This window comes from Strigops habroptila, unplaced genomic scaffold (assembly GCF_004027225.2).
Source record: "Strigops habroptila isolate Jane unplaced genomic scaffold, bStrHab1.2.pri NC_044300.1_ctg1, whole genome shotgun sequence".
NCBI classification, from domain to species: domain Eukaryota; kingdom Metazoa; phylum Chordata; class Aves; order Psittaciformes; family Psittacidae; genus Strigops; species Strigops habroptila.
Genome location: NW_022651057.1, coordinates 50093 through 66701, shown reverse-complemented (window position 1 = coordinate 66701; position 16609 = coordinate 50093). Strand labels below are relative to the sequence as shown.

General features: G+C 61.6%; 2 protein-coding genes across 3 annotated transcripts; both read right to left on the bottom strand.

Moving 5' to 3' along the window:
• Positions 1–634: 634 nt before the first annotated feature.
• On the bottom strand, positions 635–5272 carry ZBTB45 (zinc finger and BTB domain containing 45). The gene is made up of 3 exons (XM_030510888.1): positions 4999–5272; positions 2323–4893; positions 635–1559 (listed from the first exon to the last, which is right to left on the bottom strand). Exons 2-3 carry the CDS (start codon positions 3212–3214, stop codon positions 844–846), a joined length of 1608 nt encoding a protein of 535 aa, XP_030366748.1. The 5' UTR covers positions 3215–4893; positions 4999–5272; the 3' UTR covers positions 635–843.
• A 492-nt stretch (positions 5273–5764) lies between these two features.
• Positions 5765–16239, bottom strand: LOC115618931 (TBC1 domain family member 17-like). 2 transcript variants are annotated; one of them, XM_030510890.1, is made up of 14 exons: positions 16179–16239; positions 15975–16076; positions 15117–15179; positions 14992–15016; positions 13420–13469; positions 12681–12757; positions 12477–12571; positions 11500–11598; positions 10867–10967; positions 10262–10361; positions 9093–9184; positions 6992–7240; positions 6839–6910; positions 5765–5970 (listed from the first exon to the last, which is right to left on the bottom strand). In XM_030510890.1, the coding sequence occupies exons 1-14, from the start codon at positions 16197–16199 to the stop codon at positions 5875–5877; spliced, it is 1242 nt and encodes a 413-aa protein (XP_030366750.1). In that variant the 5' UTR covers positions 16200–16239; the 3' UTR covers positions 5765–5874. The 2 variants fall into 2 exon arrangements, with proteins under 2 accessions (XP_030366750.1, XP_030366751.1); XM_030510891.1 differs by having other exon boundaries at positions 10274–10361.
• Positions 16240–16609: the final 370 nt, after the last annotated feature.

Here is a 16609-nt window from a genome sequence, read left to right as displayed (position 1 = left end):
CAATCACCCCGCGCCCAGCCCGGCACCGTGGGACCAAAACGGGTCCATTCATGGGGGTTCCTCCCATCGAAGCCTGAGGAGCTCCAGGGATGAGACCCTCCGGCATTCCCGGCTCCCCCCATCCCAACACCGCACATGGGGCCCATGAGGGGTCCTTGCTCCAACCCAGCCTCATCCTGGACCCCCATGTTCCTCCTGGTCACCTCCAAATGGGTCCGAGAGGGCTCAGGAAGCACCTTGGGCCACCCAATGGGGACATCAATTGGGAATTCCAGCGTTCCATTTGGGATCCTGGGGCCAATGAAGAGGACAACAAGGGTGATGCCCACCCCCATGTCCCCCCAGGCACCATGAAGGCCCCACACATGGATGTCCCCAAGAGCAAAGTGATGCCACCACCATGAGGTTGGACCTCTTGGTGTCCACCAGGACTCATGGAGGGTCCATGACATGGGCACAGGCTGCTCCAACCCTTCTGGGGTGGCCTCTGGGTGGTCGTTTGGTCCCATTGGCACCACAAAGACCTGGGGCTCCCATGGGCTGCCTGTGGTGGCCGCAGGTCCATGGTTGGTCCCCACTGCTCAGCAGATGGGTCATTTTTAGGGCCCAAAATGACAAGAACAGCACAAAAAGAGATCTTCAAGCCCACGTGTTGGTTGTCCTCACCCCTTGTGCCACCATCTCTCTTTAACCACCCCAAACCCACATCCCTGGGAGGGGACACGAGGGTTGAACCCCTTCACCCCCCATCCATCCATCCATCCAGAACATCAACTCCACAGCCGGGGGAGGGCAAAGTCCTCTTGGATGCCCCCGATCCCACCCCATCCCCATGGATCATCCTCACGCTGTGTGAGCAGGGCCGGCACCCGCAGCCTCGGCACCCGCTGGTGGCCCTGGGGCTGCTGGTGGCCCTGCTGGTGGCCCCAGTGGTGGTGGCCCCAATGGTGTTGGTTGCCCCAATGGTGCTAGTGGTGGCCCCAATGGTGCTGGTGGCCCTTGGGGTGGCCCCAGTGGTGGTGGTGGCCCCAATGCTGTTGGTGGCCCCAATGGTGTTGGTGGCCCCAATGGTGCTGGTGGCCCCAGTGCTGTTGGTGGCCCCAATGGAGCTGGTGGCCCCAATGCTGTTGGTGGCCCCAATGGTGTCGGTGGCCCCAAAGCTGTTGGCGGCCCCAATGGAGCTGGTGGCCCCAATGGTGCTGGTGGCCCCAATGGAGCTGGTGGCCCCAACGGTGCTGGTGGCCCCAATGGAGCTGGTGGCCCCAGTGGTGGTGCTGGTGGCCCCGGCGGTGGCCCCGGCGGTGGCCCGGGGTGGGTGGCAGCAGCGTGGCGCTCCAGGAGGGTGCGGTGGGAGAAGCCCTTGGTGCAGAGGTGGCACTGGAAGCGCTCGGGGCGGTGGGTGCGCATGTGGACGTTGAGGGAGCTCTTCTGGGTGAAGCGCTTGCAGCAGACGCCACACTGGAAGGCGCGGACGCCCGTGTGGGTCACCATGTGCTTCAGCAGGTAGTCCCGCAGCGAGAAGGAGCGCCAGCAGATGGAGCACTGGTGGGGCTTCTCGCCTGTGGGGGGACACCACAGTCAGACTGGTCCATATGGGGCAACGGGGACCAGTATGGGGCAACATGGAGCAGTGTGGGTCAATATGGAGCAGTATGGGTCAACATGCAGCAATATGGGTCAACAGAGACCAATATGGGTCAACATGGACCAGTACAGGTCAATGTGGACCCGTATGGGTCAATATGAACCACTAGGGGTCAACAGGGACCAATATGGGTCAACAGGGACCAGTACAGGTCAATGTGGACCAGTATGGGTCAACATGGAGCAGTATGGGTCAACATGGAGCAATATGGGTCAACATGGACCAGTATAGGGTAACATGGACCAGTATAGGGCAACATGGACCAGTATGGGTCAACATGGAGCAGTATGGGTCAACATGCAGCAATATGGGTCAACAGGGACCAATATGGGTCAACATGGACCAGTACAGGCCAATGTGGACCCGTATGGGTCTATATGAACCAGTATGGGTCAACATGGACCAGTAAAGGGTAACATGGACCAGTATAGGGCAACATGGACCAGTATGGGTCAACATGGAGCAGTATGAGTCAACAGGGACCAGTACAGGTCAATGTGGACGAGTATGGGTCTACATGGACCAGTAGAGGTCTCCATGGACCAGAGGTGGAGGAACATGGTTTGAGCTGAACAACATGGGTTGAGATGAGCAACAAGGGTCAACGCAGGACCACAACCACCTGTACCACCACCCCCCTGCCCCATGTCCCCCCGTGTCCCCCCGTGTCCCCTCACCCGAGTGGATGAACATGTGCTTGGTGTAGTTCTTGCGGGAGCTGAAGGTCTTCTGGCAGTGCCCGCACTGGTAGGAGGCCTCGGGGCAGCGCGAGGGGCCGGGCTGGGGGGGCTCGGGGGCCGCGCTCCCTCCTCGCGGCCCCTCCGTGCCCCCTTCCTGGGTTGGTGGCACCAGCGGCGCCGGGAAGCCAAAGCCGGCTCCTGTGGGGGCCTCCAGGCCACCATCGTCCCCCGGCCACGGCGGCAGGAAGGTGTCGGTGAAGACTTCACCGGTGCTGAAGAACGGCGGCTCCTCGGCGGGGAAGGGCGCTGGGGCGAAGCCTTCTTCATGGGTGCCCCCCGTGTCCTCCTCCTCTTCCTCCTCCACGTTCTCCTCCTCCTCCTCCTCCTTGACGGGCAGCTGGAGCCGCAGCGGTTGCCGCTGTTTGCGGCTGTGGCAACTCGGTGCCGGCTCCAGCGGCCCCACCGGCGGCTCCGGCCCCGGCGGCGCCTTGTGCCCGGCGGGCAGCACCTTGGGCGCGCGGCTCTGGGAGATGATTTGGGTGCACTCGTCGATGACGGTCTTGATCTGCAGGATGGAGGCGGCCGTGAGGATCTGCAGCGCCTCCGACTGCGCCACCACCAGGCACCCGCTGTACATGAACTCCACCAGCTGCCGCACGGCGCCGCTGGGCACCACGGGCGGCACCTCGATGGCCGAGTGGCCCAGGAGCAGCTTGTCGTGGAAGAAGGGGCTGCCGGCGGCCAGGACGCAGCGGTGGGCGCGCAGCGTGGCCTCGCGGATCCGCACCGTCACGTCGCAGAAGGCGCCGCCCAAGCGCTGCCCGTTGAGGGTCTCCAGCAGCGAGCGGCTGAAGTTCTGCAGGTGGATGTAGTGCACGGCCTCGGCCATGGCGGGGCGGGGGGCGGCGGCGGCGGCAACGGCAGCGGAGGCGTCAACGGGGGGGTCGACGCAACGTCAATGGTGTCAATGGCGAGGTCAATGCAATATCAATGGTGTCAACGGCAACGTCAATGGTGTCAATGGCAACAGATCGATGCAACGTCAATGGTGTCAATGTCAACGTCAATAGCGAGGTCAATGCAATATCAATGGTGTCAACGGCAACGTCAATGGTGTCAATGGCAACGTCAACAGTGTCAATGTCAATGGTGGGGTCGATGCAACGTCAATGGCGTCAATGGCAACAGGTCAATGCAATATCAATGGTGTCAACAGCAACGTCAACGGTGTCAATGTCAACAGGTCACTGCAACGTCAATGGTGCTAATGTCAATGTCAATGTTGAGGTCAATGCAATATCAATGGTGTCAACGTCAACAGGTCAATGCAACATCAACAGTGTCAACAGCAACATCAACGTCAACGGCGAGGTCAATGCAATGTCAATGATGTCAACAGTGATGTCAATGGTGTCAACAGTGATGTCAATGATGTCAACAGTGATGTCAATGGCATCGATATCAACAGCGGGGTCAATGCAATGTCAATGGCAACGGCAATGATGTCAACAGCGATGTCAACATCAATAGTGAGGTCAATGCAACCTCAATGATGTCAACAGCAAGGCCAATGATGTCAACACCGACGTCAATGTCCACAGTGGGGTCAATGCAACATCAATGGCAACGTCAATGGCATCAACAGTGATGTCAATGGCGTCAAGGTCAATGGCAGGGTCAATCCAACGTCAATGATGTCAATAGCAACGTCAACGTCAATGGTGAGGTCAATGCAACGTCAAGGTCGTCAAGAGCAACATCAATGTCCACAGTGAGGTCAATGCAACCTCAATGACATCAACAGTGATGTCAATGGCATCAATGTCAACGGCAGGATCGATGCAACATCAACGGTGTCAACAGCAACGTCAACGTCAACAAGTCAATGCAACGTCAATGATGTCAACAGCTACGCCAGTGATGTCAGCAGCGACGTCAATGTCAATGGCAAGATCAATGCAACTTCAACGATGTCAACAGCGACGTCAGTGTCCGCAGTGGGGTCGATGCAACGTCAACGGTGTCAACGTAAACAGGTCAACGCAACGTCAATGACACCAACAGCAACGCCAACGGTGTCAACGTCAACTGCGAGGTCAATGCGACATCAACGGCAACGCCAATGATGGCAACGGCGACGTCAGTGTCCGCAGTGGGGTCAATGCAACGTCGATGACATCAACAGTGATGTCAATGGCATCAATGGCAACGGCGAGGTCAATGCAACGCCGATGACATCAACAGTGATGTCAACAGCATCAATGGCAATGGCGTGGTCAATGCAACGGCGATGACATCAACAGCAACGTCAATGACGTCACGGTGGCGTCAACGCGAGGTCAATGATGTCAGCGGCAGCGGCAATGACGTCGGTGTCGACAGCGCGGTCAAGGCAACCTCGATGATGTCAACGGCGACAGCAGTGATGTCAGCGGTGACGTCACCGGCGACGTCAACGCGAGGCCCGCGCTAAGCTCAACGGCCGGTAACGTCACCGACGGCGGCAATGACGTCAGCAGCGTCGCCAACGGCGGCACCACCGAGCCCTGACCTCCGACCGACGGGGACCTGCGGGAGGAGCGGCGGCGTTGGGTGACGTCACGGCGAGGTGACGTCACGGCGGTGACGTGGCCTCCCTCCCCAGCCCCCCCCCCCCGCGTTTCCCGCGCTCACCTCCGCGCGCGCGGGACGGCTGCGGGCGCTGACACGCGGGAGAACCGGCGCCGCTTCCGGTAGGCGCCGCACGACGTCACTTCCGGGAGTCACTTCCCCGGTCCGGAGCGGAAGTGGGCGGTGACCATAGAGAGAAAGGGACGGTCCTCCCGAACCATAGAGACGGGCCAGAGCGGCCCCACCCCTTCCGGGTGACGTCAGGAGCTGGGGGGGGGCCTATAGAGCCCCTATAGAGCCCATAGGGAGCCCCACAGGGCAGGGCTTCCCCATAGGGACCCCACTATGGCTGCAGACCCCTATAGAACCCCTATAGAGAGCCCCATATGGTTGCAGACCCCTATAGGTTCTCACCTATGGCTACAGACCCCTATACAACCCCTATAGAAATCCCCCTATGGCTGCAGACCCCTATAAAACCCCTATAGAGACCTCCATATGGTTGCATACCCCTATAGGGACCCCGCTATGGCTACAGACCCCTATAAAACCTCCCATAGGGACCCCCATACGGCTGCAGACCCCTATAGAACCCCCATAGGGACCCCCCTATGGCTGCATTCCCCTATAGAACCCCCATAGGGACCCCCCTATGGCTGCAGACCCCTATGGAACCCCCATAGGGACCCCCCTATAGATGCCATAGGGTTGGGGTCCCCCATAGACCCCCATCAGTCCATGTTGAACTGCATTGTGCCCTCCCAGTGCCCCCCCAGTACCCCCATACTGGTTTTGGGGGGGTCTATACTGGTTGGGGGGGCTCACACAATTTCAGGGGGGTCTATAGGGCACCAACACCTTTATTGCAGCACAAAGGGGGGGTCCCCACTTTCGGGGCCCCCCCTCCAGCAGCAACGGGGGGGGGGACACGACCCCACATCAAGGTGCTGGGGGGGGGGTCGCCGGTGGTGTCCGGGGGGGGCTCGGGGGGGGCCCCCCCAATCCCAGCAGCTCCCGCAGCGCCGGGGGCAGGTCCTGGGGGGAGATTGGGGGGGTCAGAGGGGGGGGCCCCGGTTTTGGGGGGGCCCAGGGGAGGGCACTGGGGGGGGGGTCTGATTTGGGGGGGTCAAGGAGGGGGGTCGATGGGGGGGTCTCTCGGGGTGTCAATGGGGTTCAATGGGGGTGTCAATGGGGGGGTCCCCATCTCAGGGTATCAATGGGGTTCAATGGGGGGGTCAATGGGGGGGTCCCCGTTTTGGGGTGTCGATACGGGGTCAATGGGGTGGCCAATGGGGGTGTCAATAGGGGGGTCCCCATTTTGGGGTGTCAATGGTGGGTTCCCCGTTTCGGGGTGTCAATGGGGGTGTCAGTGGGGGGGTCCCCATTTTGGGGTATCAATGTGGTTCAATGGGGGGTGTCAATGGGGGGTGTCAATGGCGGGGTCCCCGTTTTGGGGTATCAATGTGGTTCAATGGGGGGTGTCAATGGGGGGGGTCCCCATTTCAGGGTGTCAATGGGGGGTGTCAATGGGGAGGTCCCCGTTTTGGGGTGTCAATGGGGGTGTCAGTGGGGGGGTCCCCATTTCAGGGTGTCAATGCAGGGGGTCAATGGGGAGGTCCCTGTTTCGGGGTGTCAATGGGGGAGGTCAATGGGGAGGTCCCCATTTCAGGGTGTCAATGGGAGTGTCAATGGTGAGGTCCCTATTTCAGGGTGTCAATGGGGGGTGTCAATGGCGGGGTCCCCATTTCGGAGTGTCAATGGGGGTGTCAGTGGGGGGGTCCCCATTTCAGGGTGTCAATACAGGGGGTCAATGGGGGGGTCAATGGGGAGGTCCCCGTTTCGGGGTGTCAATAGGGGTGTCAATGGGGGTGTCAATGGTGGGGTCCCCATTCAGGGTGCTCACAGGCGCTGCCTTCAGCTGCAGCAGGAACCCCTCGGCCCGGCTCAGCACCAGCTCCGGGTCCAGCCGCGGGCCCTGGGGGGGGGGGGACACAGGGACAGAGTCACCATGGGGGGGGGGCCCCACATCCCCACATCCCCGTGTCCCCATCCCCACCTCCTCCCTCTCGCCGTCCCCATCCCTGTCCCTGCCGGTGTCCCCGGGGTGGGGGGGGACGTCCGCATCCTCATCCTCCTCATCCTCCTCATCCTCCTCGCTGTCCCCGCTGTCCCCGGTGCTGTTCCCGGTGTTCCCGGTGCTGTTCCCGGTGTTCCCGGTGCCGTGCCCCGTGTCCACGCTCAGCTCCAGGAGGGCACAGACCAGCAGCAGCAGGAAGTTGGGGCCGGGCAGCCCCGTCCACAGCACCTGGGGAAGGGACACGGGGACAACGGTGGGACCCCCCCATGTCCCATGTCCCCATATCCTGTATTCCCATACCCCCATATCCCTATATTCCATATCCCCATATCCCCTATTCCCATACCCCCATGTCCCATATCCCCATATCCCTATATCCCTATATCACATATCCCTATGTTCCATATCCCCATATCCCCTATTCCCATATGCCTATATCCCATATCCCCATATCTCATATCCTCATATCCCTATATTCCATATCCCCATAACCGCTATTCCCATATCGCATATCCCCATATCCCTATATTCCATATCCCCATAACCCCTATTCCCATACCCCCATGTCCCATATCCCATATCCCATATCCCCGTATCCCATATTCCCATACCCCCATATCCTCATATCCCATATGCCCATATCGCATATTCCCATACTTCCAAATGCCCACACCCCATATGCTCATATTTCATATCCCCACATCCCCACATCCCCATGTCCCATATCCCGACATCCCCATGTCCTATATCCCCATATCCCCATATCCCACATCCCCACATCCCATATCTCACATCCCCATATCCCATATCTCTGTACCTCCTATTCCCATATCCCATATCTCTGTATCCCATATCCCCTATTCCCATATCTCCATATCCCCATACCCCATATCCTCATATCTCATATGCCCACATCCCCATGTCCCATATCCCCATATCCCAACATCCCCATGTCCTATATCCCCACATCCCCATATCCCACACCCCACAACTCACATCCCCGTACCCCATGTCCCATACCCCATATCCCAACATTCCCATATCCCACATCCCCATATCCCACATCCCCACATCCCATATCTCACATCCCCATATCCCCATGTCCCATATCCCATATCCCAACATCCCCATGTCCTATATCCCCACATCCCCATATCTCACATCCCCACATCCCATAACTCACATCTCCATATCCCCATGTCCCATATCCCCTATCCCACATCCCCATATCTCATATCTCGACATCCCCATGTCCTGTATGCCCACATCCCCATATCCCACATCCCCGTACCCCATGTCCCATACCCCATATCCCGACATTCCCATATCCCACATCCCCATATCCCACATCATCCCACATCCCCACATCCCCGTATCCCACACCCCACATCCCGTATCTCACATCCCCGTACCCCATGTCCCATATCCCCATATCCCGACATTCCCATATCCCACATCCCCACATCCCACATCCCCACATCCCATAACCCACATCCCCACATCCCCACATCCCATATCCCACATCCCCGTACCCCATGTCCCATACCCCATATCCCGACATTCCCATATCCCACATCCCCATATCCCACATCCCCACATCCCATATCTCACATCCCATATCCCACATCCCCACATCCCATATCCCACATCCCCGTACCCCATGTCCCATATCCCCATATCCCGACATTCCCATATCCCACATCCCCATATCCCACACCCCACATCCCATATCCCACATCCCTGTACCCCATGTCCCATACCCCATATCCCGACATTCCCATATCCCACATCCCCATATCCCACATCCCCACATCCCATATCTCACATCCCACATCCCACATCCCCACATCCCATAACCCACATCCCCACATCCCACATCCCCACATCCCATATCCCACATCGCCGTACCCCATGTCCCATATCCCCATATCCCACATCCCCATATCCCACATCCCCACATCCCATATCTCACATCCCATATCCCACATCCCCACATCCCATAACCCCCATCCCCGTACCCCATGTCCCATATCCCATATCCCGACATTCCCGTACCCCACCTCCCCGCACCCCCCGGTACCTCCCACAGCCTGAGGGTCCCCTCGAGCCCCAGCAGGGGCTGGAAGCGGAGCTGGAGCCACCGGGAGCAGCACCTCAGGGTGCCCCCGGCCTCTGCGCTCCCCGCGGCAACGGCGAGGGGGAAGCTCGTGTTAGGGGTGCACCCCACTTTGGGGTGTACCCCCATTTTGGGGTGTCCCCTCATTTTGGGGTCCCATTTTGGGGTGTCCCCTCATTTTGGGGTCCCATTTTGGGGTCCCATTTTGGGGTCCCATTTTGGGGGGTCCCCCTCATTTTGGGGTCCCATTTTGGGGTCCCATTTTGGGGTGTCCCCTCATTTTGGGGTCCCATTTTGGGGTCCCATTTTGGGGGGTCCCCCTCATTTTGGGGTCCCATTTTGGGGTCCCATTTTGGGGTGCCCCCCATTTTGGGGTGCCCCCATTTTGGGGTGTCCCCCTCATTTTGGGGTCCCATTTTGGGGTCCCATTTTGGGGTGTCCCCTCATTTTGGGGTCTCATTTTAGGGGTGCCCCCCCATTTTGGGGTCCCATTTTAGCAGTGTCCCCCCCATTTTGGGGTCCTGCTTTTGGGGTGCCCCCCCCATTTTGAGGTCCCATTGTTGGGGTGTGCCCCCATTTTGGAGTCCCATTTAGAAATGCCCCCCCATTTTGGGGTCCCATTTTAGGGGTGTCCCCCCATTTTGGGGTCCCATTTTAGGGTGTCCCCCCATTTTGGGGTCCCGTCTTAGGGGTGTCCCCCCCATTTTGGGGTCCAGTTTTAGGGGTGTCCCTCATTTTGGGATCCCACTTTAGGGTGCACCGTCATTTTGGGGGTCCCATTTTAGGGTACCCCCCCATTTTGAGGTCCCATTGTTGGGGTGTGCCCCCATTTTGGAGTCCCACTTTATGGATATCCCCCCCATTTTGGGGTCCCATTTTAGGGGTCTCCCCCCATTTTGGGGTCCCGTTTTAAAGTTCCCCCCCATTTCGGGGTCCCGTTTTAGGGGTGTCCCCCCCATTTTGGGGTCCAGTTTTAGGGGTGTCCCCCCATTTTGGGGTCCCATTTTAGCAGTGTCCCCCCCATTTTGGGGTCCCGTTTTAGGGGTGCCCCCCCCATTTTGAGGTCCCACTTTAGGGGTGCCCCTCCCATTTTGGGGTCCCATTTTGGGGTGCCCCGATCTCGGGGTACGCACCCATGCGCTCGCCCAGCCGCGGCTCCAGCACTCCCAGTAACTGCCCCACTTCTCCCAGTTGCTGCTTCAGCCTCTCCTGGGTCGGCCCAAAACTACTCCCCTGGGGGGGGGGGGACCCCCAAAAAGGGGGCGGGGTTAAAACCAGGGCCCCCCCAAACCCCCCCAAATCCACCCTATGGGGACCCCAAACCCTCTTTATGACAATTTTGGGGTCCCCCCATTCCTCCCTTCCCTACTTTGGGGTCCCCCCATTTTGGACCCCCACCACATTTGGGGTGTCCCCCTCCCACTTGGGGTCCCGCCTCACTTTTTGTGTGTGTCCCCCCATTTTTAGGGTCCCCCCCTTTGCCCCCCTCTTTGTGCCCCCCCCCTTTTGAGGTCCCCCTCCCATTTGGGGCCCCCCTCCCATTTGGAGTTCCCCCCACTTTTGGGGTGTCCCCCCACTTTTGCCCCCCCCCCACTGCTGGGGCCCCCCAGCTTTTAGGGTCCCCGCTATCTGGGGTCTCCCTTTGCACTTTTAGGGTCCCCTCCCCATTTTTGTTTCTCCCTTTTAGGGTCCCCCCAATATTTGGGGTCCCCCCCCACTTTCGGGGCCCCCCCCTCACCACCAGCTCCATGATGCTGCTGAACCCCCAAAAGGCTTCAACCTCGTCGGGGGTCACACACAGGAGGGGGGGCAGCAGCTCGCTCATGCCCCGCACGTACCCTGGGGGGGGGGGGGAGCCCCGACATGGGGGGGGGGGGGCTCAGCAGAGACCCCCCAAAACACCGCCCCAGGACCCTCCCAGACCCCCTCAGGGACCCCAAGACCCATGAGGGACCCCTCAAATCCCCCCTATGGGCCCCCACGACCTCCTCAAGGATCCCCAAATCCCCCTTAGGACCCCCAAAAACCTCTTCAAGGACCCCAAGACCCATCAGGGATCCCCCCTAAGACCCCCCAAGATCCCCTCAGGGACCCCAGGACTCCTCACGACCCCTAAATCCCCCCTGGGACCCCCCAAGAACCCCCAAATCCCCCCCCAGGACCCCCAAAGACCCCTTCAATGACCCCAAGACCCATCAGGGACCCCCTAAATCCCCCCTATGACTCCCCCAGGGACCCCAAACCCCTGCCTAGACCCCCCCCCAGTACCCTCCAAGACCCTCTCAGGCATCTTAGGACCCCCCAAGACCCATCAGGGACCCCAGGACCCCCTAAACCCCCCCCGAGACCCCCGTTAAGGACCCCCCCATACCCAGGTCGAAGTGGTACATGCAGTACGTCATGAGCACGTCATGCAACAGCGCCCTCTGCTGGCTGGAGGCGTCCCTATGGCACCGGGCAAGGTCCCGCTCTTGGGGGGGGGGGGCACATGTGGGGCAATAAAGTAGCTATGGGGCAGGTTTGGGGGCAATAAACTACTTATCAGGCAGGTTAGAGAATAATAGAGTGGTTGTGGGGCAGGTTGGGAGACAATAGAGTGGTTGTGGGTCACATTGGGGGACAATAAAATACTTATGGGGCAGGTTTGGGGGCAATAGAATGGTTGTAGGGCAAGTGGGGGGGCAATGGAGTGGTTGTGGGGCAGCTTTGCGGGCAACAGAATGGTTGTGGGGCAGGTTAGAGAGGAACACAGTGGTTGTGAGGCAGGTTGGGGGGCAATAGAGTGGTTGTGGGGCAGGTTTGGGGGTAACAGAGTGGTTGTGGGGCAGCTTTGCGGGCAACAGAATGGTTGTGGGGCAGGTTAGAGAGGAACACAGTGGTTGTGAGGCAGGTTGGGGGGCAATAGAGTGGTTGTGGGGCAGGTTTGGGGGTAACAGAGTGGTTGGGGGGCAGCTTTGCTGGCAACACAATGGTTGTGGGGCAGGTTAGAGGGTAATAGAGTAGTTGTGGGGCAGGTTGGGGATCAATAGAGTGGTTGTGGGGCAGGTTGGGGGGCAATAGAGTAGTTATGGGGTAGGTTTGGGGGTAATAGAGTGGTTCTGTGGTACGTTTGGCGGCAATAGACTAGTTATGGGGTACGTTAAAGAACAATAAAGTGGTTGTGGGGCAGGGTGGCAGCCTATGGTGCAGGTTGGGGGGCTGCATAAGGCACCTTTAGCAGCAATACAATGGTTGTGGGGGAGAGTGGGGCGTAACGGAATGACTGTAGGGCAGGTTTTGGGGGCTGCGGGGCAGGTTTGGGGTCTCTATGGGGCGCTATGGGTCAGTGTGCGGCTCCATGGGGCTCACCCAGGCGATGCCGGTAGCGCCGCAGCAGCCGGTTCCGCTGCAGTTGCCCCGGGCTCAGGGAGCGCCACTGGAGCTTCATGCGGAAATAGGAGTCCCTGGGGCCCCCCCGTTACCATGGGGAGCCCCCCCAAAACCCCCCAGCACCCCCCAAACCCCCTCCAGACCCCCCAGAAACCCCCCCAACCCGTTGTGCCCCCCCCTCACCTCCGCTCCCGGGGGTCCTCGTTGTCCCCCCCCAGCAGCAGCCGCCAGCCCTGGGGGCGAACCTCGGGGCTGAGCCCCTGGGGAAGGAGGGGGGGGTGACAAGAAAGGGGGCGTGGCCACATTACTCCCCGCCCACTTGGTCCAGCAAGCACCGCCCTTCTGCAGGCCACACCCCTTCGTGGCCACGCCCACCGCTGCTTCCAACCCCATAGCTCCGCCCCACACCATACTGCAGCCCCTATAGCATCTCCCACTCCCCATAGCTCCTCCCACAAGCCCCACCCCTTAGCTCTGCTCCCTCCCCATAGCTCCGCCCCACACCATAACCCCTCCCATAAGCCCCGCCCCTCCCACAAGCTCCGCCCCCCGTAGCTCCACCCCCTATGAGTGCAGCCCCATAGCCCCGCCCATTCCACCTTGGCTCCACCCCACCCACAAGCCCCTCCCACTCCAAAAGGCATCCCCACTCCCCAAGGCCCTGCCCCGCCCACAAGCCCCACCCACTCCCCATGACCCCGCATTCCCCTTGGCCCCACCCACTCCCTTTGGCCCCGCCCCTCCCACAAGCCACTACCACGCCCTTTGGCCCCGCCCCTCCCACAAGACCCACCCACCCTCAAGGCCCCACCCCTCCCAGAAGCCCCCACCGATGACCCCGCCCCCCACAAGCCACTCCCACTCCCCATGGCCCCGCCCCTTCCACAAGCCCTGCCCACTCCCCCTTGGCCCCGCCCCTCACCCCGCGGAAGATCCGCCCCCGCAGCTGTTCAGGATCCAGGCTCCGCCCCCACTCCTCCTGCGTGAGGGGGGGGCCCCGCGCAGGGCAGGGGCGGGGCCCCAGCCTCACCTGGTGGGGAGAGGGGGCGGAGCCACTCAGGCCACGCCCCCTCGGCCTCGGCCACGCCCCCACGGCCTCAGGCCACGCCCTCTCCCTTCCAGCCCCGCCCACTCACACAGGCGATGACCTCGAAGGGCGGCTCAGGCTCCGCCTCCTCCTCGCCTCGGGGGGGGGGGGCCCCCCCCCCGCAGCCGGCTCAGCCCCCCCATGGTGGCGGCATAGGGACCCTGCAGCAGGCGCTGGGGGGGGGAAATGGGGGGTCAGGGACTGGGAACCCAATAGGGACCCCCCCACCCCATGACTCCCCGAAAAGGTCCCCCCCCCAACTATGAGCCCCCTCCCAATTCAAGGTCCCCCCCTTAACCGCCTAGCCTCGACCCCGACATGGACCCCCCCCATATGACCACCCCACATTGGACCCCCCCCATAGGACACCCCCTCAGGGATCCCCCCATCACACCAAGGATCCCCCTACTCCTTTATCCCCCCCTGAAACCCCCTCCAATCAAGAACCCCCCACAGGGACCCCCCCCAACCAAAGTTCCCCCTTAGGATCCCCCCAGGGTCCCCCCATATCAAGACCCCCACCACAGGACACCCCCCCCCAAAGAACTCCCCCTAGGGGACTCCCCCACAGCCTGACCCCCCCCTCCCAGGGATCCCCCATTGAACCCCCCCATGGAACACCCCCCCATGACCCTCCCCACCAGCTCTGGGGGGGGGGGCCACACTCACGGTGACAAGGCCGGGGGAGGGGCCTGGCCCCGCCTCCTCGGGGGGAGTCACCAGGAACAGGCGGGGGTCATGTGGGTGCCTGGGGGGGGGGCAGCATTTTGGGGGTCACGGGGGGGGGGTCTGGGATGAAGGGGGTGGGTTTTGGGGGTGCTTCCCCCCCCCAACACTCACGGCTTCAGGCGGGGTCCCAGCAGCCGCAGCAGCTTCCGGGGCCCCCCCCGCGGGAAGTGCAGGGGTGGGGGGCAGGGGCAGGGCCCCCCCTTCGGCAGCAGCACCAGGAATGGGGGGCGCAGCCCGGGGGGGCCCCAGCGCAGCCCCCACAGCTCCCCCAGCGCCAGGCGGAACCCGCACACCCAGCCTGGGGGGGGCACCAGTTCAAACCAGTAACAGCCCAGTTCAAACCAGGGCCCCCCCAGTTCAGCCCAATTCATCCCAGTGCACCCCCAGTTCAGCCCAGGGCCCCCCCAGTTCCTCCTGGTGCCCCCCAGTTAATACTATTGGCTCCCCAGTTTATTCCAGTGCCCCACCAGCTCATCCCAATAACCCCCCAGTTCATCCCAGTTCATCCCAATAACCCCCCAGTTCATCCCAGTTACCCCCCAGTTCACCCCAACTCATCCCCCCCCCCACCATGGAGCCTTCCCAGTTCATCCCAGTCCCTCCCAGTACCCCCCCCATTACCGGGGGCCCGGGGGCGGGGCCGGGGGGGGCTCAGAACGGCCCAATCAGGTTCGTAGCCGGGGTCCGGTGGCTCCGCCCCTTCCTGGGGGGGGGGCAATGGGGTTACGGAGGGGGCCACAAGGGGTCAATGGGGGCACATTGGGCTCAACGGGGGCACATTGGGGTCGGGGGGGGGGTCTCACCGTGTCCTCGGGGGCCTCCCCCGGCCCCTCGAGGGGTTCCCAGTGCAGCACGAGCCCATCAGCCTGCCCCAGCCAGGATAAACCAGTAAGAACCAGTATGAACCAGTAAGAACCAATACGAACCAGCACAGACCTGTACCACCCCCAGGCACCTGCAGTATCTGTGCACACCCCTCCCACTATATTCCAGTTCCCTCCAAGCTTATGCTAGGGCACCCCAATTCCCTCCCAGTGCCCCCCATTTCCTCCCAGTCCCGCCAATTCACTCCCAGCCTATCCCAGTGCGCCCAATTCCCTCCCAGTCTATGCCACAGCCCCCCAATTCCCTCTCAGTGCCCCCCCATTCTCTCCCAATCTATGCCAGTGCCCCCCAATTCCCTCCCAGTGTCCCCCATTCCCTCCCAGTGCCCCCCAATTCCCTCCCAGTGCCCCCCATTCCCTCCCAATCTATCCCAGTGCCCCCCAATTCCCTCCCAGTCCCCCCAGTTCCCTCCCAGTGCCCCCCAATTCCCCCCCAGTGCCCCCCAATTCCCTCCCAGCCTATCCCAGTGCCACCCATTCCCCCCCAATGCCCCCCATTCTCTCTCATTGCCCCCCCATTCTCTCCCAGCCTATCTCACTGCCCACCCATTCCCTCCCACTGTCCCCCATTGCCCCCCAATTCCCTCCCAGTGCCCCCCATTCCCCCCCAGTGCCCCCTCATACCCTCCCAGCCTATCGCACTGCCCCCCATTCCCTCCTACTGCCCCCCAATTCCCTCCCAGCGCCCCCCCACTCCCTCCCAGTCTGTCCCATTCCCCCCAATTCCCTCTCATTGCCCCCCCATTCCCCCCCCCCCCGTTGCCCGCACGGCCCCACCCCCTCGAGCACGCGCAGCCGCCCCCTCACGAGCCCGTCGCGGTGGGGGGGGCAGGGGCGGAGCCTCGGGTGGATCGAGACCCCCGGGACCTCCAGCAGCACCTATGGGGGGGACACCTCTACGTCACGCTTACGTCACGCTTACGTCCACGGTCACGTCACGGTCACGTCACACGGAAGGGGAGGCCCCCCCCCGGGTCTCACTCTCTCGCCCGCTGCCTCCATCCTCACGCCTGACGCTTCCGCTTCCAGCGATGACCCAGCCCCTTCCTGCCACGGCCCCGCCTCTTCGGGGTGTGACCACGCCCCCTCCCGCACCTAGCCACGCCCCCCACCCACTTACAGCCAATAGAATCAATCCCTCCCTGTGTAGCCACGCCCACAAGGGCTCTGACCACGCCCTTAGAGGCGTGTCCACACCCTTGGCCCCGCCCCCTCCGCACTTCCGCGCTCCTCATTGCACTAAGGCCTGTAGCCACGCTCCCTCCCCTCAAACCACGCCCCTTCCCTCTCCCCACCAATCACCTCTCTCCAAACCCCTCCCTCGCTCTCTAGCCCCGCCCCTCCTTGTCACCACGCCCCCTCCCGTCACCACGCCCCCTCTCCGCACCAATCCCCTCTCTCCACTCCCCCCC